The following is a 22,645-nucleotide window of genomic DNA, read 5'->3' on the forward strand; positions in this document are numbered from 1 at the left end:
AGCACTTAATACCTGCCCCCATGCAGGCCCAAACACTGGCGTGTGAAGGAAGTATCGTCCTCCACTGGACTCTGACAAACAAAACACTTCCAGAAGCAACTTCATTTTCCAAGGGTGGTCTGCTGTCCAAGTGCTAAGCAGACCCAGCTCAGCTCAGCTCTGCTTCATTTGTTACAGATACAGAGAGGGGAGGTATGGCATCTGGCCACGGTGGTACGCATGCTATTGTGTTACTTTACGGCATGGCTGGATCGCACATTGCAATTATAAAGACCACAAAGGTCAAATAAAAGGTCTGGTGTTAGCTCAGCTTAGAAATGATTAGGGAACACACAGACTCAGACGGATTCTGTGATAATGTCGTGAATGGATAAACAACATACAGAGAGGTCGACGCATTGCAGTGACAAGCAGAACAATGGCAAACCTCCTGTTGCTATTTAAACATATGCGATTACGATTTAATTACCCCCCCACACACACAAGTGCACATACAAGCCGAAGCACACACATTTGCTCGCGCTCACACATACACAGACTACCAGTCTGGAGCCTGGTGGACTCCTGCTCTGATCCCACCCTCATGCAGCCTTGCGGGGGCCGAGCGGCGTGCCAGGCCTGCCTCGCGCCCAGACGGATGCCCGTTGCACGCCCCCGTGCCAACAGAGCTGCTGCCAAACCACACAAGGAGATAGTAAACGTTCAGCTTCCTCACTCATACACACACGCACGCACCATGTGGTTTATTTTATCTGACTCATACCCACATACTCACACACGGAACACAATGAAGGCAGGCAGGCAGCAATTAGGGGCCTGTTCATCAGTGAACTACAGTATACTAGCTCTATAAATCCTCAAGCTAAAGTGTACAAAGTGCTCTGGTGGTAAGCTGAAGGATTCACCGGATGTTACCATTGTGGACACACACAAAATTGGAAGCAACAGGTAGTTTTTGGAATCTTTGGTTTTTCTGATAGACCAGCCATAAGATTGATGAGAAGGTGAACACATTAATTTGTTTTATTTGTCCCTATAAAAAACAAAGACTCTAAAGCTACGCTAGAGGCTCAGTGAGGCTATAGGAGAGCATTGCTTTGAGCTAAATACTTACATCAGGATGCTATAACATGCTCAGAATAACAATTATAACATAGTTAGTGGGGCGTGGATTGTAAAGGAACACTTCCCCATAAAGAATGACCATTTGTATATAAATTAATCATAATGTGTTACCTTGAATTCTCGCATGCATTCATGCTGAACGCAGAATCCATAAACGTCTAAAAACGAAATATTGATGACGTCTCGTATAATCCATCTGTTTGTTGTTTTGCGTGGCTAAAAACGAACGATGGAATCAAATTTTCCTTTTTTTCCTGCACAAAATTAGTCATGTATATTTCCTTGCAAAGCATCTTAGTTAGCTCTACTCTGTGCTTGGCATAAGACAAAAACATGATCAGACTGATCTCCCTACAGTGAACAGTGCATTGTGAATAATAATTTAAGAGAAGGAATAGAACCCTGGAATTTATTTTTTCCATTACTGTTCCTCTTGATTTGAACCAGATCGCCACATTACATACAATACTGCCTGTAATAACTCATTTGACTACAATTGTTTCAGGGTCTCAACCGACAGATTAGTCATCACTTTCTACAGTTAATCACTTAAACCAGCAACAGCAGAGAGCAGAGTGCGAACCAGAGGCTTCACCGCAGGTCACACTCCACAGCAAAGCCTGGGAGCCATTCACACACACACACACAAAATCAAGGCTTGGAACCACTGACATGAGGTCAAGACCTCCCCTACAGCTGAGTTGATTAAACACGTTTCTACAACCCACACGCTGCCCAATAAAACGTGTTGTGCTGAGGATGATGATGACTGTGTTGCACTGGGAGCATCACTGGCTCCAGAGAGACCGGCCCATCGAGTGAGAGCGAGGTGTAACACCCTGCCGCAGCAGGCTCCACTTCCACCTACTCGCTGTGCCCTGAGGGAGCAATCAACCTTTATGGCTTCTTATAGGGCGGATAATGCCTGTTTGTACGTGCTTATATGTATGAATGAATATTTCCTCCGCAGACCCTCCAAGTGGAGGCAAAGGTTGCTTCTGAACCATGGCGCTGCATAATCCAGCCTTGAATGAAGGCGGGTGGGGGGGGGAGATAAACATTCCTGGACAATGAGACCCTCCTTTACCCCCCGCTGTGCTCATACCCACTTAAAATTTGCTTACCCACAATGCAACACTTGGCTCAAGTGAATAGCACCCCTGGAACCAGTGCAGTGCCACTGCAGACCCGCTCCTATGAAGCCACAAGTGTCGGCAATGGCTCAGATACAACCCTTTTGGGCCCATACTGAGCGCATTATATGCAATTTCAACTGGTCTTAATATACTTTAATAAGACCTGTTTTGGATTAATTCTCCCTTGAAACCGGTAGTAACACGGCTACTAGGCACATAAAAAAATTGAATGAATGGAGAGAGGCTGCCAGAGAGTCAGAAAGGGGGAAAATAGGAATCCTTGTGGATTTGTCCTCACCAGCTGGCTCTTGAGCCCCATATAATGGCTGTGCCCATGGCTCTCAGAGCACCGGTAAGAGGAAATATTTGCCCGGTCTGTAATGTGTTTAAGGTGCGCTGTATGATTCAGTTCAGGTCATAAAGCCCTCACATGTCACATCCTGAGAGGAAGGACAGACCTGCTCTGCCTATGTTCCCCATTTAAGTGAACAGGGACAATGGCTTTGTGTTGTGTTTGGATCATAATGTTAAAGAAACAGAGTAACGTGGGGTTAAATAAGCCCCAAAAAATACTTACAGCACCCATAGGAGACACCAAACCAGGTCGTTATAGTAATGCCTGTCCATGTAATAGATGGTGATTAAAAACCCCGTGTCCCCCACTGCACCTGCTGCGATGAGGCCGAACCACAGAAACACTGCCACAGCAAGTGACTCATAAATATTCCCCCATTTGTCAAATCAAGCACGGCCTGGTGATATGAATGCGCAAGGTGAACATAAAGAAACGTTAATGTTTTTCACTTCCTGTCCAGCAGGTGAGGCAGATGTGGAGGGGCTAAATGACTGTACTTCTAGCACGGCTCAGAATCGTTTTTTACAGTTTCTCATTTCGAACGTCTCTAAAGAAAAGCAAATAACTGTCACAGACAATTAGCTTTTATTGAAGAGCATATTTATTTTGGGGATTAAGTTGTTTCCTAGCAACTTCTGAATGAAACCAGAATCTGCGCTGAGAGTTTACTTTGGATTGCATTTTTTTGCAATTAAGAGCGAGTTTAGTAATAAAAGTCACCCATTAATGCCACCATTTAGGGGCGCATACGCACCATGATGGCTTGCATATGGCCAACTCGTTCAAACTATTAAGATCTGCTTGTCCTCTGACACCGCTATGGTCCCGCTCGTTGCTGTTTCGGCCGCTGCCAAACACCATGGCTAACCCACATGAAGATTAATGATTCCAGGATTTCCCCTCAACTCTAAGGGCAAGCGATGGCTCATTATATAGTTATTAAAAACTGCAAATTATTACAACATTTATTATCCCAGGCAATCCCATTTGCCCCACCAATGTCATAACTTCCATTCCTGCCATCTGCGCTGGAACCAATGTGTCACATGTGCCACAACTGCACGATCACAGTAGGCTACAGTATGCGAATGTAGAGCAGAGGTCCCATAGAACCTCGCTCGTCCTTTGACTGTCTTGTGAGGTACATGCAATGTGTACAATAGATGCATTTGGGTGCCATAACAACCTGCTATAATAGCACAGATTGCTATCACTGATCTATAGAGTCTAGAACGCACTGGGTCCATTTCCCGTTGGTGGTTTCACTTGTTGTGCCTTTGAAGCAGGCTTTAATAATAGGACCAAACAGAACTAATGAAAATGCTCTCTGTCAGATTAAAAGGGAGCTTCAGTCTCGGCCACCTAACCACATTCGGCACAAACAGTAAAACGCACGCACACGCAGAGGCCTACGTGCACACATATAGTTTACAGAAGTGGTTTACACAGGGAGGACCGTTCCTTCTGATGTGTGGATGACTGCTAACCCTCCGAAAAACACAGAGAGTACCATCAGTGTCCTGTTTCTCACAGCAGTAGATTAAAAAAATGAATGGATGTCAGAGGGGAAAGGTGAGAGGAAATAAAGAGAATCATTCCTTTAATACGTGCAATGTTATTTTCTTTCTATCCCTTTTTTTTTTTTCCATTGTAGAAGCTGCAATGTGTGCTGAAGTTGGTGGTCTTGTGCTTAATGAATCCACTTCAGTGCAGTTCCTCTCCGTAAGCCTTAAGGTTTAATCCCTCAGTCTGGAGCAGTGATAGTCTGGCCCAGGGGATGACATCTGTGAATCGTTCATTAACTTGTAACCAGCAGCAGATGTCTTCAAAAACAACTCACAACATCTACGCCGTATTCCTTTCCCTGCAACAGTCCTTTTGCTTTGCTTCATTCACTGGAGGGGCCATGGAGCCCTTTGACCTAACATTTAAAAAAGAATATGCAATTTTATGACAATAATGTAGGGCAATAAAGAGCCCCACAACAGACAAAATGTCATAAAAGATTAAAGTCAAAAATACAAGTGAACACAATCCAAAATCTTTTTTTCTCCCTTTACCACTAATCAGTTGATTTAATAGAATATAGTGGAATTAACTTTCCTTTTCTGTTGATATTTTAGTAGCTCATTTTATTTTTTAAACTCCCAATTTTTGGGTGGAGTAATTGAGAGGGCTAAATTGGCTAGTTGTCATCAATCATCATCCACATACTGCACTGCATATTGCTGTAGGTTGAAAGAATACTTTAATATACATAGTCAAGTAAAAGTACTGCAAGTGGAACAACTTCAGCAACAAGTCTCCTTATGTCCAAAACAACAGAGGAGCACTCTGCAGTCCATGCTTACCACTCATTATCAGTTATAAATATACAAATGCCTTCTTCAGTGTAGCCTCACAAGAATAACCAGCAAAGAAACAAACCTCAATTGAAGAATAAAATAATACACATGAAATAAAACAAGCATGTAACCACATAAGTGCATCTCCTTTCTTAAAAAAGTCTAAGAGGCAATTTACTACGTATTTTAGAATCAACACTAGAATAAAACATCACCATAGCAGACGAGGACATGTAAACAATATAAGCGCCACAGCGGCTGGAACCACTAACACAGTACATACAGCAAAGGAGAGCCAGGACGCTTGTATCCATATTTCTAAGGTTTTTACACAACAAACAAAGTTATTATTGACATTCACATCTGGAGAGTTCAGCAGTGTGTTGTTGTACTCACCTGTCTAAACATAATACACCATGAGGATGTTAGCTTGTTAGCATGTTAGCCAGACACAGCGTGCCTCTACTTACAGGTCCCGGACATTGCGGGTGTGTGAGTTAGCATGCTTGCCGTGTGGTGTATTAAATCATTCCTGTAAAGATTGCAAGAAATTATGCTAATTATAACTACACCCCATGAGTGATCCTTCATTTTAATTGTGCTTGAAGTGGCCCCGGCCCGTGAACTCGATGGTCGCAAACATTTATAATGTATCATCTCATGAGCTCTGCCATCCTGTGGCCGCAGAAAATACCTGCAGCTTGTTTTCTGCTGCAGCTGCTGATTTATCCGCTTTCTTCCATCACAAACCGGCTATACTTAAAACCAACACAATTCTTTAAACTTACAGTTAACACAAAGTCAGTGATGGAAGTAATGCATGAATGTGTGCTGTGTAGGTGTTAGCGGCACAGAACAAAAGGAAGGTGCTGCAGGGGGGATGTCAGCTGTAGGAAGGGAGAAAGACAATGAGCAGATGGACCAGCTTTTATAGGTTGGAAGGCCCAGGTGAGCTTAATCAAGCTGACGACCCTCCCTTGTCAGCCAATTGCCTGCTGATGTTGACCAGACATCGGGAGGGGCGTCACACAGCCCCACACAGTTTATCAGGACTTTTTCATGTGACTTTTGTATTTACTCATGCAATTTTAAGCGTGGCAAAGTACAATGATACTTAAATAAAAGTAAAATAACCGATTTTTGAAATACTTAAAAAAGTACAAAACTTTGCTAGAGTAAATAGACTAAATGTAATTATTTACCTATACCCCTGCATCCCTGTATTAACTCTTGTAACAGCAGCGCAGGCATTTTAGCTGGGAAGCTAACTCAAAAGACGTGACTTAGCTAACGTAACTTAGCAGTTCAATCTGACCTCCCATGGAAGGTGTATGGATAGCAGGCCACCTTTAGGGACTTTTTGGCATCATGCATTTTAAGCTCTTTGCGTGTCATTTTACACCATTCTCATTCCAAACTTCTCACATGCGGACACAGTTTTAAACACATTGTTGACATTGTGAATTCAAACAAAACTACTTGGTTATCTTTAGGCAACAAAACAAATGTGTAAGGTAAAGGAAAATATCATGGTTTGGGATTAATTAACAATGTTTACTTAAATTAATTTATATACATGATCTAAGCACTGGCCTCTGGTCTCCAGGCTGAAAGTGCCTGAAAAAAGCAAAATTACTTAAAAAATTGGCGAGTTATTCAGGTTGTAGGACACCATGCTTCTGTCTTCATAACTTCATAACATTATCTTCATCTTGAAGTGCATGTCTCGTCTTCATTGAGTAACAAAATGGAAAATCATCCTTGACGTTTTGTAGTGTTCACATTAAATTTCTTCTGTCATAACCATAATGTCTTGCTGGCTAAAATTCTTTAGCCACTGCTACAATAATTTATGATGCTACAGCAGTATGCAGCATGTGGGCGTTAAAACATGTGCTGACTGGACAAAAGTTAGCTTTAGCAATGGAACTTATTATTCCTCATTTACAATGTAGTCTGCTAGATGTTTTACTTTGCTAACCTTTTATTGCATTTTGTCAGTTTGAGGTCTACCATAGCGCAAATGTCACTCGGTGGAAGTGTTAAGCTGTGAAAATGAATAGCCTCTTGTGTAAAATATGCTGTGCCACTTTGAACACCTGTGAAAGATGTTCAGGCCCTTAAAACTGCTCTGTGTTATGGACATGAAGCATATAAAGAGTGGGGTATTTCAACACTGACAGCCTCCCTATGGAAATATCATGTGTGATTTCAGGGGGTTAACCAGAGCAGGAAGACTGTGGTCTATGTCTCCCAGGATGATATATATGTGACACAGCGTGATGATTCATCTGCTACTGTGCATCCATAAGCTGTCCGGCAGATTCAGCTTCTTTTTTTTTTTTCCTCTTTTGGGACAATGATTATACAGTGTGGATCTCGGGCTAAATTAGCCGTGACTTGCATTAAAACATTTTGTCTTTGCCCACAAACTGGGCAGATTTTGCCTGGGGAAGACTTTTTAAAATGTGTTTATTTGATGTTTTGAGGACCACAAAAGTGAATAAGTGCGACATGCATCACTTAAAGAGGTGATCGAATGTGTGTGCGTGATAAAAGGCAAGTGGCGCAGCCAGAAACATGTTGTTAGGGGCATTACGGTATGATGTTGGGAATTAATGAGCCACCAATGACATGATTTTGTACCATTCATGAGAGTACGTCATAGTGAATTACAAACCCTTAACAGTACCATCATGCTGTTAAGGCCCAATCGACCATATCCAATCCTTTGGCTGGAGGTAGCACTTGTGTTATGCAGCGCGACTTGATGGATTTCACAAATGTTTCTAGAATCACATAATTGTACACTGAAGTGAGACAAGGAAACGGCAGATTCGGAGTTTAGCCACATATCCTACAGCCAGAGACAATAATGAAAGGCTTCATGATACAGTCACATGAAATGTATTTTAATAAAACACAATGTACACATATGCAGTCCTATGACCATACATTTGCTGGATCCTAATAATTAAACCTAGAATATGTCAAAGCATAGTTTTATATTTTTTTCCTCTTACTTTTAAAACATTGAAATCAGTAGATGAGGTCATATGAATGCAATACAACACTTTGCGTGACATCAGACAAAAAACTTTTCCACGTGTTAAAGAAATGCACTGTTATAAGGAACTCAAAGAATATTTCAGCATATAAGAGTAACAGCATGAGGCAAAAGTTCTCACTGAACAAAAAAAAGTACAAAATAGAATTAATAAATAAATCAAATATATACCATATAAATGAAATAGCTATGTGGCGGCTATGTTTATTATTTGTTTTTTAATCATTTTAATCTGTAGCTTGGTATTACAACCTTTTTATCTCTAAAACATTTAGAACGGTGAACGAGTCAATACTGAAAATACAGTAATAAGCTTTCATAATTAGATAAACTATGTACACATGATCCTGTTGCCATGCTAGTCGAACAACTAAATTATTATCCACACTATACAGTTAGAGCATAAAGCGGTCCGAACGTAAACAGTAAACAGTGTGCTGAGAATAAAATACTTTGCAAACTATGCATGGTAATTTCTTTAATATTACTCTCAAAAATGTACATAACATAAAGGCCACACATGGGAACGCTCCGTCTCCATTTAGAGGGGAAGGTGAGGGTAGTTTTGACATAAATATATAGGAACAAAAAAAACAGTCTCTATCAGTTCAAGATGCCATTTTCTTGTCCTTCAGCATCATTTGCTTCAGCCGAATCTCTTTTGTTTCTTCATCCTCGTTCTTTCTGTCATCCTCCCTGGTCCAAACACCTCCCCAACCCCCACACCCCCACCCCTTCTGAAAGCTGTGTAGCTTGCAAACTACCTCTCCTATCCACCTCCCTCTATCCGGCTCTCCCGCCTCCACAGTCTCTGGTTGCCCCTCCGTCTTCCATCACCCTGCGCGGTTAATGACATTGTTAATGACGGGAAATGAGTTCAGTAATGTCAACTGTAAAGGTCCACAAGGCAAGGCAAGGGGCGGGGCTGAGAGAACAGAGTCAACCTGGCCGGTCACTGCAGCAGGGGGAGAAGCAGCGGGTGGCAAGAAGCGTGTGTTTAGTGTGTCGATACTAATGGCGTACGTTAGACGCGTGTTTTTTTTTTTTTTGTAGTGACGGACTTGTGAGTCGTGGTCGTGTCCTGGCGGGCAGGGTGGGGGGTGAGGGGGATGCGGCGGGGTTCGTGATAGTCGTCGGTCAGAATATGGGTGCAGCAGCAGCGGCTAGCAGCTTTGCGTTGCTTCTTCGTTCAATGGGAAGTCCGCGGGTTTCAGTCCTCACTGGCTGGAGCGCGCGGAGGCCAAGTGGTCGCTGTGCTGGTTCTGGGCCCGAAACCGCAGCCTCTGCTTGTTCTTCTTCTTTGGTTCTTTGGATCGTTGCTTCCCTGAGCCACCTGGGAATAAAGAGAGCGAAAGAGAGAAATGGTTATCCCTTTAATCAGTGTTACCCACACTTGTTAGATTCTCCAAGTAACAGTCATCCTGTGTTTTGGACAAACCTAATGTCAAAGTGCTTCCACTCTACACACTGTAATGTGATCCGTTTCTTTGGCAAATGTTAGATGGCAAGTAAGGCTGGATTACCAGCAGAGAAAAGTGGCCAACTGCCCTGGGGCCCCAGACCCTCAGGGGCCCTGAAGGCCAAAGGTTGTCTGTTTGGCAAGTACTTTGAGTCAACTTGATTAATAGTAAATCAGTTTGAAACACAGTAAAGAACTGAACCGTCAAATTCCGTAAGGTGACATTGTGTTACATTGAGGGGCCTAGTATCAAAATGTTAGTTTAGTTCTAATCTCTGTAATATTTTATTTAGTTTTTTTAGTTTTGTTTTTTTTGCTTGATCTAATTATTGATCAAACCTTTGGCAGGGTAATTATCCAGTTTAGGAATATTGGTTAGTTTCTGACCCAAATGGGTCACTAGAACTCTCTGAATGTAATCCACCAAGCCTGTATTCCAATAAATTATCTGCTCTTTGGACAAAAGAAATGTGTACGACTGTTAGCTAAGTCCTTGTAGGGAGACCAACGAGAAGCTTTGAGGCCTCCCTAGGGAAAGAGAAAATCAAAAATGTCAGCATTTATCAGGTATTTTGTTTGTGAGAAGACCCATGCACTCCCACACAGATCCAACAGTTCCATCACATAACCTCATTGACCTGGCCTCACTATAAAGAGAGTGTTGGCAGCTGTGTGGTGCTGCACTAAGCATATTTGCTTTTAGTGCAGCAGAAGCAGGGCTGTAGTACGAGAGACGGCACTCACTTTTATCAGTCAGACTGACTTTTTCAATGTTAAATTTGTACCTGATCATCTGGTCAGAATGTGTCTTGCCAAACAACCTCTGCAGGGATGATGCAACGTATCGATGGGTGCAAAGGATTGCTTTTCAAGCAAGCAACAGATTGATGACCTGTGAGCTCCACTTCTATTAATTTGACTGTAAAACAGAGGAACGTAAAAGCAGTCATGAAACAAACTGCTGTGGAATGGATTAAGTGAACTCAACCTGCTTATTTTGGGCCGGAGTACTCCGAATTTGGGGCTTGGATTTGATTACAATGTCTGAAAGTTGGGAACATTTGAGAAAAAAAGGTGATGGAATAGGAAGATAACCACTTGGGGGAAAATAAATTATGTTAACTACAAGTTGCTTAAAAGAACCAAAGTGTGCTGCTTTGAGGATTGATGTCTCCTAAAGATTCATAAAAAGCCCTTGCACTTCTGCAACTGCCAATAAAAAAGGCTGCATTACATAAATAAGTGAATGTTATATGAGGGTTACATCACATATCAGGTCTTGGTTTGCCTCAAATGTCTGTTCAGACCAACACTTCTCACTGTCACTGCAATAGAGAGGGGAGATAAGTATGGGAAGTTGCATAACTCTCTTTCCAAGTTGGAAAGGTCCCCCAGCCCAAGGTTAATCCATCCCAGGTTTCACTTGGACGCGCAATGCATGCTGGGAGCTGACTTCCTGATCTCATGGAAGCTTGTGCGGTGGAGGCTCGGCACCCACGGCTCTCTGTGACAGAGAGAACTCTGGCTACCGAACCGCAAGGCAACAATCTGGCTGCCAAGGCCACAAATAAGATAACGAGGTGTGTGTGCGAGATGTATGTGTGCGAGGGGGGAGTGAGTGTGAGGGAATTTAAGGGAAAAAGAAAATCTAATGGGGGGAAAAGTGGAGTAAGGCTTGGATGATGAGACACTATCTGGATCCCGATCTAGAACACAAAGAAACCAGCCACGCTACGGTTCGCTGAGGGGAAGCACAGGAAAAGCGCTACAGAAAAACAAAGCCCCGTCGTTTGGTAGCCTGATCTTCGGTCTTATTACTGCACGTGATCAAGCTGTTACTCTCACGAAAAAATAGGTAACAGTGTGTAAAATGCGGCATTATCTCTAATTGCCTTCTCATATGTGCTGGCGTTAGGGTTGGCCTTTTAAGCACCCCTTTCAAAAGACATATTTCCCATTCTCAGAGCTACACTGTGAGGTAGATTTGAAAATATTCACTCGTTTAAGCCGACACGCGTGAGAAAGCAAGATATTGCTCTGCTAATAGGGTCTCCAAATGCATAATACAGATGCATGCAAACATCAAAACCATCTCAGAGCTATTTCCTGCAATTAATCTAATCTTGTTATTTTGAGTCACGTTGCCAACACGAGCCATGGCTATAAAGTTTCTTGCACACAGCTCTACGTTAAAGTCACCCTTTGAAAACAACATCTCTTCCATTAAAAATCTCATGGCCTCCAATTGAAAAGTATTACCAGAGGACTTTGTACACTTGTTTAGCTAATGCCACTTTAGATCTTTTGCATGATTTACGGTACAATAATGTTTGTTAAAGTCAAACTGGAGCTGAAAGGCATTTGGCCTATAGGTGCGTTTTCAAAACAGTGTTGCTAAGGGCCTGATAAACACGGCTTTCAGTGCAATCAACTCAAGACGAATTACATTTGACGGCAATAAAGTGCATGGTGTGGCATTAAACTCCCTCTGCAACGGGCGAAGGCTTCGTGGGCCATTTCTTGGACGCAGGGCTGCATTTAAAATGAAAAGGCCTGGATTTACAACAATTGCTTGAAACACAACTATACATATGTGAGGGATAAGTTAAAACGTTATTTTCCTGGCTAGTTCAGGAATGGGCAGGAGATCTGATCCAAAGAGTTTTACGCTCTCCCTATAACAGCACTTACAACTCACACAGACACACACGAACACACACACACACACACACACACACACACACACACACACACACACACACACACACACACACACACACACACACACACACACACACACACACACACACACATGTATACACACAAAACTGCAGGACAGAAACAAATTCAGCAACTACACATGCAGACTGAGTTCTAAAGGTATACAATGCAGATTAATTAGTGATCTTTCACAGATAGAACAACTCACATAATTTCAACCCTTTCTTCCATTTTCCATGCTCTTTTCACTAATTTTAAAACTGAGCCAAAACCTTTTGCCACAGCTAAGGCAAAAAAATATATATTTTTCCATGGCTGTTATTGTAAATGATAAATTACCATTTTGATGAACTGACATATTTCTTTTCCACATCACAAAATAAGGCAGTAGCTAAATCGTGCCGTGAATAAAGAAATAAACTGCTAAAGGTAACTAGCTTAACGCAAGCAGTAGTTGCTAACTTTGATCACATATTCATATGTATTAAATTCTACATTAATCTATTTAATTTCAATATAAATAGATGGAAAGGCACCTAGTACAACAAAGCTACTTTTATTCTTATGAGCTACGGAGTGTATAATGTATTCCGTAGCAATGAATTTTGGGGGGAAATAATTAGCCTAAAAGGCATACAATGAAAGCATTGCAATATTAGTATCTGCCTCCGTTGTTATACTGCTCTCTGTCCTTCTATGGTCTTTTTGTCTTGTTCCGATGATGTTGTGTTGTAGCAAGTGATAATATCCATAGAGATGGCATAGAAGTCAAATTCTTATGCTACACATGGGATATGAAAAAGACTCCTCCTGAAATAAATAAGAAAAACAAGTTGTGGAGTTCTTTACAACAGGAGTCAAATACTTTCAACTGATGCCTGATGCTTTCCATTCATCACATTTAAACTGTTCCTTTATAAATAACCAGAAAACTAGATATTGTAAGGATACTGTCGCAGCCTTACTAAATCTAGTGATCCACTCCATATTCCTTAATACTTCCAATCAGGCCAGTACCAGTATTATCAATGTGTTTCAAGCTTCAGCTCCCTAAACTGACTGATGACACCTCATAAACTCATCCACACAACAATCTTAGATCATATTTCATAACCCAATCTCAGTGTCGACAGCTAGAGGGCAACCAATCCCCACGTAAGCCCTTTCCCGCAGCATCTGATACTAGAGAGACGGTCTATCATATCTACCCAAGAACTCCCATTTAGCCTTTCCTCCAGGCAACACGCACGCTGAACACTGAGCTTTCATCATCTCATATTTACGGCCGATGTAATCACTTAAGCTGATTACCCGGGTTAACAGAGGAAACAGTTTAATTTGCCTGGAAAGAAATGATTAAGTCATCTCAATTGCTTTCAAAACCAAGAACAAATTCATAAATCTTAGAGCATGTAAAGATAATTTCTTCTTGGAAGGCGCAGCAGGTTTCAAATCATTTACTGTCGTTGTGTTGCGTCGTATCTGGCACAGTGAGGATCAAATCAAAGGAGCATGGCTTTTATCAGGAAATTATAATTCTTCTTTATACTTCTTTCCCCATTCTGGCTGCATTTACTATCACTACAGCAAGCCATGATTTCACCAATGTTAATTTTTCCCTCGTTGATACAATCTTCCTCTGCCAATTTGACGTTTGTGTTTGAGTTTGAAATGACAATTAAATCAAACAAACAAACAGAAATCTCATGAGCAAATCAAAATGTTTTGCGTTTCGGAATCAGAAGTAGAGCCTGCGGTGGGGTGGTTGTTTACCGCTGTCAAAGATGACCTTTGTGTACTTCTTTTATGCGTCCGTGCGTGTGTGTGAACGCTCTCTTGTGAATGACATACGTGCACTTTGTGCCCTATTCGTCACTGGTTGTGAGCCTTTGTATCACCTATGTTGAGCTTGAGAAACACTTAGCGTAATTTCCAATCTCTCCGACTGCCAAACCAGTGAGCGAAGAACTCCTCTTGCACGCACTGTGGCGGACGTTCCTCACTAACCTCCCAAAGCCGGCCCGGGATCCACCGCTTTCTCTTTTTCCTCCTCATCATTCTTCTTCTCCCCTCTCCCCCTCTCCGTGTCCCTGCGATTGCTATTTGAGCCCCTCAGCAATAATCGAGACGACAGCATGGTGAAGGTCCAACTAAGAGTTAAGCGCTATTAGACGTATCATATTATTAGGCTCGCACTCCAGAATAATATCTCCTTGCGGAACGGCAGTATGACGACTTGCCCAACTGATGCACTGAAAGATAATCAGTCAAATCCATATCCAGGGGGAATGAAGCCAAAGCCAAAGCTCCCTTCAGCTGTGTCAAAGCTAATATCTTTATTTTGGAAAAGGGGACCAAAATGAAGAATATGCATCAGTTTACATGAGGGAAAGTCTGCATAATGCAACAGTGTCGTATTCTCTGAAATAAGGCCTTTATAGAGGATTTCTCCGCTTTAGTAAGGAGACTTTTTCTCTCTTAGCTGGCCCTGAGGCTACTGTGGGGGTATCTGTATGTTACCATAATCACAGAGGCCATGACCTGCTAAAAGGAGCAATGGGGCGACTGTCGGCGCAGGCCAAGTGATTTCATCCACTAACGGCTCCGGCGGCAGTGCAGGAATCGAAGGCATAATCGTATCTCCATCGCTTGCGGTTTGAGAAAAAAAATCGATGGCTGACCTCGAGAAGGCATTAAGACATACGGTAAATGGGATCCTACACTGCTGAAAACTCTCCCCCTGCTCTCCTGTTACCCCATCCCTCCGCTCGACGCAGACGGTCAATTAATAACTTTCGTAGGACATGGGGGTGGGATGGGGGGTGTGGGGGAGCTGGGGGTTGGTGGTTAAAAAAATAAATAAAAATCCAAACAATTTTGAAGAAGATTCGGGTGGACTTAGGGAAGGTAAAGCCTGAATTCTTTTGGCCGCTCGTCTTTTTCATAAACAGGCCAAAGCGGAGGCCATTATTTGTGAGGGAAGGAGAGAACTACTGGCGCCAGTGAGATTTGATTTCAGTGGCAGAAATTGGATTAGCAGCCATTAAGGGCCTCCTCACACATACATTTATAATGCTGTGAAGGGGAAAGGATCTGTGGCAAGCCAGCGCACTCTTTACTCACACACACCAACAACTCCTCTCATCTGGGGAAAGGTTACGGACACTGACATTGACCTATGCCGCTGCTGAACTTCAGTTGATTTATAGGTGGGACTCTTGTGACCTCAAGTGACCAATCGTTCATTAAGGTGTAGGCCAGAGGCAGGCCAAAAACTTTTAATGCAGCTGTTTTCCGCCAGTATGGAAAGGATGCTGTAGGAGTCTGACTTGACATTTGGAACATTAGGAGAACTTGATACAGAAGAAATTAATGCTTAAGTGTGAAAAAAGGAGGAAATGTGTATCAAATACAGGCAAAGAGAGAAAAAAAAGCTACAATATTTGGGAGGGAAACTACTGGGAACTGCTGCGGCAGAGACACAGACGTCAGATGTAGGAAAAAAGAAATCAGCCTTTTGACAGAGAGGACAATCATTTACAAGAAGTTCATCTTGCCAACCGGCTGACAAGAGGCTCTCTGCACAGCGTCACTTAGCCCTAACAAGGTTACTCTGGATCACACTCTTTCATTCGCTCTTTCGTTCCCTTGTTCCCTGTCCCCCCCCCCTATGCTCTGCTCACTATCACCGCGCTGCGAGGCGAGAATGATTTAAAACATACGCATTCCGATTTAAAAAGCTAATGTTGGGATTAGGCCGGTCATTATTTTCTCATCTATGGCCCGGCGGAGGATCCGCGTGGAGATTAAAAAAGCAGGTTAGCTCACCGCTCAACTCTTTGAAGCTTCGTTTCACTGACAATAAGTTAAAGCGAAAACCCGACTTGGAGATTAACGTCTCCGAGCGGAGAAGCCCCGGCAAAACATGCATGACTGACACGGTGATTAATACACCTGATGGTCAGTGCCGACAGCGTGTTTTTTTCCCCCACTGGAGAAGGTCGATCCCACAAGCAAGAAGCAGCCGCAACCTGCCGAGGAGGGCCACAGAACAGATGATGACCCGCAAATGAAAGTTCTTCTCCATCCGTCTCCGCAGAGTTCAAAGTCGTGCTCTGTTGCATTTCACAACATGGGAACTGTTCCCTTGTGCCGTTTGGGCTACCACCTCTGGCTCCGGCCTTCATGGGTATCGGTTATCAAGTAGAAGCCTTCTGTGACAGATGTTAAATTAGGCCAACTTCCAAAAAAGCTCAAAAAGTAAGTAACTGGCTTTCCAGAGCAATTCCCTCCACTACACCTTCACTTAAACAGTAGTGCTGTGTTTCAGAAATGTTGGAAAGTTGGGAATTACTTCTTCCTACTGTACTCGGAAAAATTAAACAGCATAATCCCTTAGGTCAGGATTCCAAGTTGGAAACTTGGAGGCAGGATTTCTCAGGTTTCTAAGGCCCACTTTGATGCTGTCATGTCAACATGGCACTGTAATCCCTAAATACCTACTCCTAAAGTTGATTTACAGCATTGCACTCTAGAGATCTCTTTAAACATCTGTGTGGCAAACAGTGTTAAACCAGTTAATTGAAAAATGTCAATCAATTAGTGTGCTCGTTAGAAGTAGCGCCGGGTTGGGACGTTACCCAAGCCGGCTCTGTTGGAAAAGTGCAGTTAAACAACTGCAAAGCCTTCTAAACAATGCATCACATCTTCTTAGGTATTTACTGACAATCAACAGCTAGATTAGCTCCTGTCCACTCAGAGAGGCTGCAGGATTCACACACCCTCCAACTCTAAACAAAACCAAGGTTAAACCCAATGTGGGCTGCATTCACGCAATTTTGGCAGAATGCTTATTTGGGAGTGTGCATGCATCGGTCCAAGGTGGTTAGCCCTACTGCTAACCTAGACACACCAGATAAATAGCGTAAATGACCTCCTTTGGTGGTGTTATGTATTTGTAGTAGTCCATTACCAGGTGAAACAAGACACAAACAGTGTATAGCTCCTACTAAATTAGCTGCACAGTGTTGATATTGGTTAGCTTTCTATCATTTGCAGCCAATCTGCCAACAGTTTTGTGGCATATTTTCTGTGTCAGAAACTCCAGATATCTCAAACTCAGAAGTTGCCGGCTTGAGTCAGTTGTTTTTTCCCACCTGGGTGCTGGTGATTAAGATTCAAATAGCTGGACCAATATATTGCTGCATTAAAAATGTTTACACTTGAATAGTAATTCCTGTTAATTTGTCTTTTTTTCTTTTACCAAGTTGCTGGTGTTCAATTTATTATTTTAAGAATAAATAACTATAGATTTAAATCTATATATTTGTTACATGTCGTTTAGTTAGGAAAACAATGTTTAAGTCAGCCTGATGATCGGTGCATCCACAATTTCCATTGGAATTTGTGGATGCAAATGTATTTGTTAAATACATTTGGCTTTTCAGCCTTAATTGAAAAAAGGGCATTGTTGATGTTCCGCTTTTGCCAAAATAGATTTTTTTTTATAACAGCTTCATATCTTCTACACATAAAGCGTTTCATTTAAACTTCACATGAAAATACTAAAGGCATCGCTCCTAAGCTGCAACAACTGGTTTCAGCAACGAGAGCTAGATTTCCTCATCCCGGCGGTAAAAGCGGTTCAGCCATTATTTCTAAATGTCTGGTGGGGGTACCAGACACAGAATAAGAAAATAAGTCTGAAGAGTTAACTCACATGACGTTATATGGTTTCTGGGCTCTGACATTCTACCAACTGTTTTGGTTTTCCCACTTCCGTTTCTGAAGCTGCCAAAATGTGACGTCTCGTAGTTTAGCTTGAAGGAGAAATGTGTACGCGCGCTGTCGCCCCATCAGACAGTGAGAGGTCATTTAAATGGAAGCCTGCCGCTGATGGGACTCAGCCACTGCAAAACTAGTGAAGTTTCATACTCTCTTTTTTTTCTCCACTAAATGGAACCTTGCTCTATTGCCGTGGCTTCAGCACAGCCGATGGTGTCATGAGGTTAACGTCAGCAGCCAGGCGGTGAACAGGCATCACGACCGGCCCGCTGAGTCTGATGCGCCCTCGAAACCGCAGGACTCGGAGAGAGAAGTGAGCGGCCCCCTCTGTGGTCTGCTATCTCCCCGGACTGACTCATCGACACATCTGGGCCTAAGTATATGGGGCTCTCCTGCCCCGCGGGCACTTATGGGTAAATGAGGGATAATTAGCTTTAGTTGACTTTAATGAATGGCTTAATGTTGTGTTTCATTTTGGAAGAGAAAAAAACATAAAGCTCAGCACTTATCAAAGGGAGGCCCTGCGCCGACGTTGAAGGCCTGCTGCTGGTGTGGGTCTGTTTGTTTATTGTATTTGTTGTGTGCATGGGGGCGAGGCGGTCTGAGCTGAAGATAGCTGCAGCATTCAAGGGGAGTGGTTTTGAAAATGTGGCCGCGGATCCAAAGGTCAGGGGACCTGCTGGGAAAACAGTAGCAAATTCATCTTTCTAGCAGAGAAGCTACCACAGATGTGGACTCTGTTTGCCTTTACTCAACGCTAGAAAAAAAGGGCCATTTCGACTCCACTTTGATTTCCACGTCCTCTATATCAATATGAGGCCTCTGTGAAGGCTTTGATAATTCCCACATGCTTTGATATAAAGCAGGAAGTGTCTCACAGAGTTATGAGAGTCATTCATCTTAGTTTCCGATAAGTGTATAGCATCGGGCTGATGAAATTAATCATTTTCAACAGACACAAGATCCTGCATAGATTTATTTGCTCCATTCGAGCTTCAATAACAAGCTGCTCTCAAGATACTCTGATATAACTGTCATCTACATTTCCATGTCTTTACACTGACGCACTATCGCTTTCTGCTGCAGCCTAATGTGGTTCATTATCTTTGCAGTGCCATTAAGAGGTAAAAGCTAATAAAAGCTGGACTTGGCAGATCAGTTTAGTGTACTTTTACACACTCTTCCGTTTGACAGCAAATCAGGCTTGGCATCCTTTGACTAAAAGAATGAAACGCACTCACTGCGGAGGTCCTCAACAAATCTTCCCTCTGTGTAAATCAGCAGCCCACCAGGATTAACTGTACACTTTTAAAAGCACCCTCGTGCTGACAATGGATCAGAGCAGGGAAAGCACATCCTGCAAGGGAGGTGACCTCTTTTCACCGCTATTAAACAAATATTTGGAACCCTGATTATTTATCTGAGGAGGTGAATCTGCATTTCCAGGGATCTGTTGAGTATAATGTAAGTCTGGGCCTTGGGTGGCGGTGGAGATGGAGGGGGTGTGGGGGTCAACCCCCAACGGAGGTCCCTGGCTTGGGGATTTACCTGGCTCAGGCCCCTCTCGTGAGCCTCTGGGTCTTCACGAACAACTCTTCTGCATTACAGCACCCCAGCCCACTTTATGGAGAGGAATAAAGTGTTTGTTAAGAGAGCCAGGAAGGGGCCCGCAAGAAGTAGGGGTCTAAGAATAGGGGGCTTTCTGCACCACTATGGGGCTATAAGGTGGATGAGGGTTTCAACAAACAACTTGTAAACACTGTATACTGCTGACAGGTAGTTCATGTCAACAGCAATTGTCCAATTGAAGGTTAGAAAATTCAAACTAGGCATGGCAAGCCTATCAACCTTTCCCTGTGTGTGTGTGCCATGAGAGCAATTAAAGGGTTTGGAGAGTGCTGTCTTCTTTTTGGCCTTTCCAAAACCAGAAACACACACACACACACACACACACACATACAAAAAATAAAATTTGTGTGTTTGTCTGCTCTTATGTAAGATGCAACCAATAGCATGACCAGCTTACTAGTCTTTTTCCTAGTAAACCGAGCATTAGCCCAAGGCCGAGAAGCATATCATTACCTAACTACATCAGTTCGTGGGGTTCCAGATTACTTATAAAATAATAAGAAAAAAAGTCTTAAGGGTAATGTTAGCAGTTTGGAGCAACCCCAGTTGCATTTGCTAAACATTGGACAGTCCAGTCTTATATTTTTTCCTTAACATCCTTATAATACTAGGATTACCTCTACATGGCAGCAGGGAAACAATGCTCTTTCAAAAGACTGTTTGGTGAGGCTCTGACTTGTGCTACATAATAAGCTAACATTAGCTCTATTAGCCAGATAAAAGTTAAAAGTTATTTTGGTGGTAAATCTGCTGCAACCACTGTAAACCTCATATGTGCCCTGTAAGCAGGAAGATTGAAGTTGTATTTGAAACAGAACAAGGTTACCATGTGTGATCCGCACTTAACCACCGGGCATGCGTACAACAATGACGCGTGTTTGTGTGTCAAGTGTTTTTTTTAAGTGTGTGCGTTCATGTGCGTGCACACGTTCCTCGTTCTCTAATCCACCTGGTCTGCATCCTCCTGGTCTCTGTGGGTCCGTGAGGGAACAGGGGAGGATATAGGAGGAAATTGTCCGGCATGATTCCCTCTTTATATCTCATTTCTGCACAAGTCCCTTTATCCGCCTTACTCTCTACTGGGAAACCCCAGGAGGAAATCCCTCACATGTTTGGACGAGGAGCACAACTGTCCCAAAAACAGGACCAGTCCCTAACAAGCGGGGAGCCAAGCTAAGTCATATGGGCTTAGACACAAAAACAGAGACGGGGGCCATCAGGATCATGCCGCAATCCCCGTGCAATGGCCAGTGATGAGGGAATCAAGTCTGGCCGGCGCTTTTTGTTTTCTTTGATTGTTCTACTAACTCTCGAAAGTCGCCCGTTGTTTCTGTCTCCTCTGATGATCCAACAGACTGCACATATTTTTCGATAAAAATAGTTTGTAAATTCACAGCGGAAGAAAGGGGGGAGGTGGGTGTGTTTGATGTGTTCGCAGAGCTCCTGTTGCATGGAGGGGAGAGAGAGGGAGAGGTAAAGCCAATTCAGGAAGGGCTTGATCCTCTCTAAGGCCTGTGCTGCATCAAACACTTGTCAAACACCGGGCAGACGGACAGCTGAGTGGCTCTGACAGATCTGATCACAGACACGGGCAATAAGAGTCACCGCCGCTCAGCTCCTCTATCCAGGCACCGCTCTCCCACTCCTGTCAGTAATCCCCCTTCAACTCACTAAAACACAAACAGAGGGCTTTGAGGCATATGGCAGACATTTTCTTGTTGTTTTTAGCTGCGTATGATTACAGTGTAATTTCAACGGTCATTTCAGGGTCTCACCTCCACGAGGAGAGGTTCGTGTACTCCAGAAGGCAGCGGCATCTGTCAGAGATGCAGCAGGGGCAGGAGGGAGGAATCAAATCAAAGGGATGCTTAAGCTCCCACTAATCCGAAAGAAATGTCTCAAGGCTCGACGGGATCACGGTCCTGAACCTTGCCACCCAGCGGGAAGGAGCATTTATGTTTGAAGGGATTCGATACGGTACCTGGGAATGGGTTGGGTTTCATGACACAGACCACTCAATCATGTCCCGAGGTTTTCCTCAAAGAGCAATCATGTTACATTCACTGAAAAGGCAATGTCGCGGGTTCATGCATAGCATATCACTCAAAATACAGACATTGGGAAAGTAAAAATCTCTGATAAACCCACATTACTCTCCCTGCTAGCAGCAAACGACAAGAACAACTACCTATTGATCACAGAGATGCATTTAGCAGCTACTGAGCTAGATTTTGGGGGGAATTAGTGGAGACTAAAACAAAGCCATAGGGGAGTGAATTAGTGACTTGCATTTCCAGATGGTCAAACATTAGCCTCCAAATGAATGCTAATGTTGCTCAGTGTCCGCTAGATGTGCTAATAGGCATCTGTTTGATAACAAGGTAGCCGCATTAACTTTATAAGGTGATAATATGTCAATGCTGTGTTTACAGACAGGTGCGCTGCCCCCAAGTGGCCAGAAAAATGCTTTAATGCAGATTAAAATGTGTGCTCTAAGCAGGCTGCTCATAACTAGATAACAACTATTGTTTTATGAAGTGAGAAAGTAGGTTTAGGTCACTAACTTGTGCTAGCCTTTTCTCCATTTAAGGGACAGTTCACCCCCAAATCAAAAAAACATACTTTTCCGCTATTTATCAATCTAGATAGTTTGGGTGTGAGTAGCAGAGTGTTGGAGGTATCAACCGTAGAGATGTCTGCTTTCTCTCAGATTTAATGGAACCAGACTCGGCTTGTGGTGCTCAAAGTGCCAAAAACACACATTTGAAAAACTCAACAGCAATGTATCTTTCCAGAAATCACAACCCAGTTAAGATTATTTAATTAATTTGATATTAACTTGTTGCGAGCAGTTTCATGTAGGAACTATGGTTGAAAGAAAATAGTTCCTGGTCATGATTTCTGGAAAGACACTGTTGGATGAGCACCACAAAGCCGGGTGTTCCATTATATCAGAGCGAAGGCAGACGTCTCTGCGGCCAATATCTCCAACACTCACACAAAACCGCTGATGAATAGCACAAC

At 43.0% G+C, this 22,645-nt stretch overlaps 1 protein-coding gene across 1 annotated transcript in view; it reads right to left on the reverse strand.

The window, feature by feature from the left end:
- Window positions 1–8,822: 8,822 nt before the first annotated feature.
- rspo2 (R-spondin 2) overlaps window positions 8,823–22,645 on the reverse strand; it is a 54,126-nt gene continuing 40,303 nt past the window's right edge. Inside the window, exon 5 of the mRNA XM_054622179.1 lies at window positions 8,823–9,361. Within this exon, the coding sequence (XP_054478154.1) occupies window positions 9,246–9,361 (116 nt within the window). The 3' untranslated portion in view covers window positions 8,823–9,245. The remainder of the gene's footprint in view (window positions 9,362–22,645) is intronic.

This window comes from Anoplopoma fimbria, chromosome 20 (genome assembly GCF_027596085.1).
Source record: "Anoplopoma fimbria isolate UVic2021 breed Golden Eagle Sablefish chromosome 20, Afim_UVic_2022, whole genome shotgun sequence".
NCBI classification, from domain to species: Eukaryota; Metazoa; Chordata; class Actinopteri; order Perciformes; family Anoplopomatidae; genus Anoplopoma; species Anoplopoma fimbria.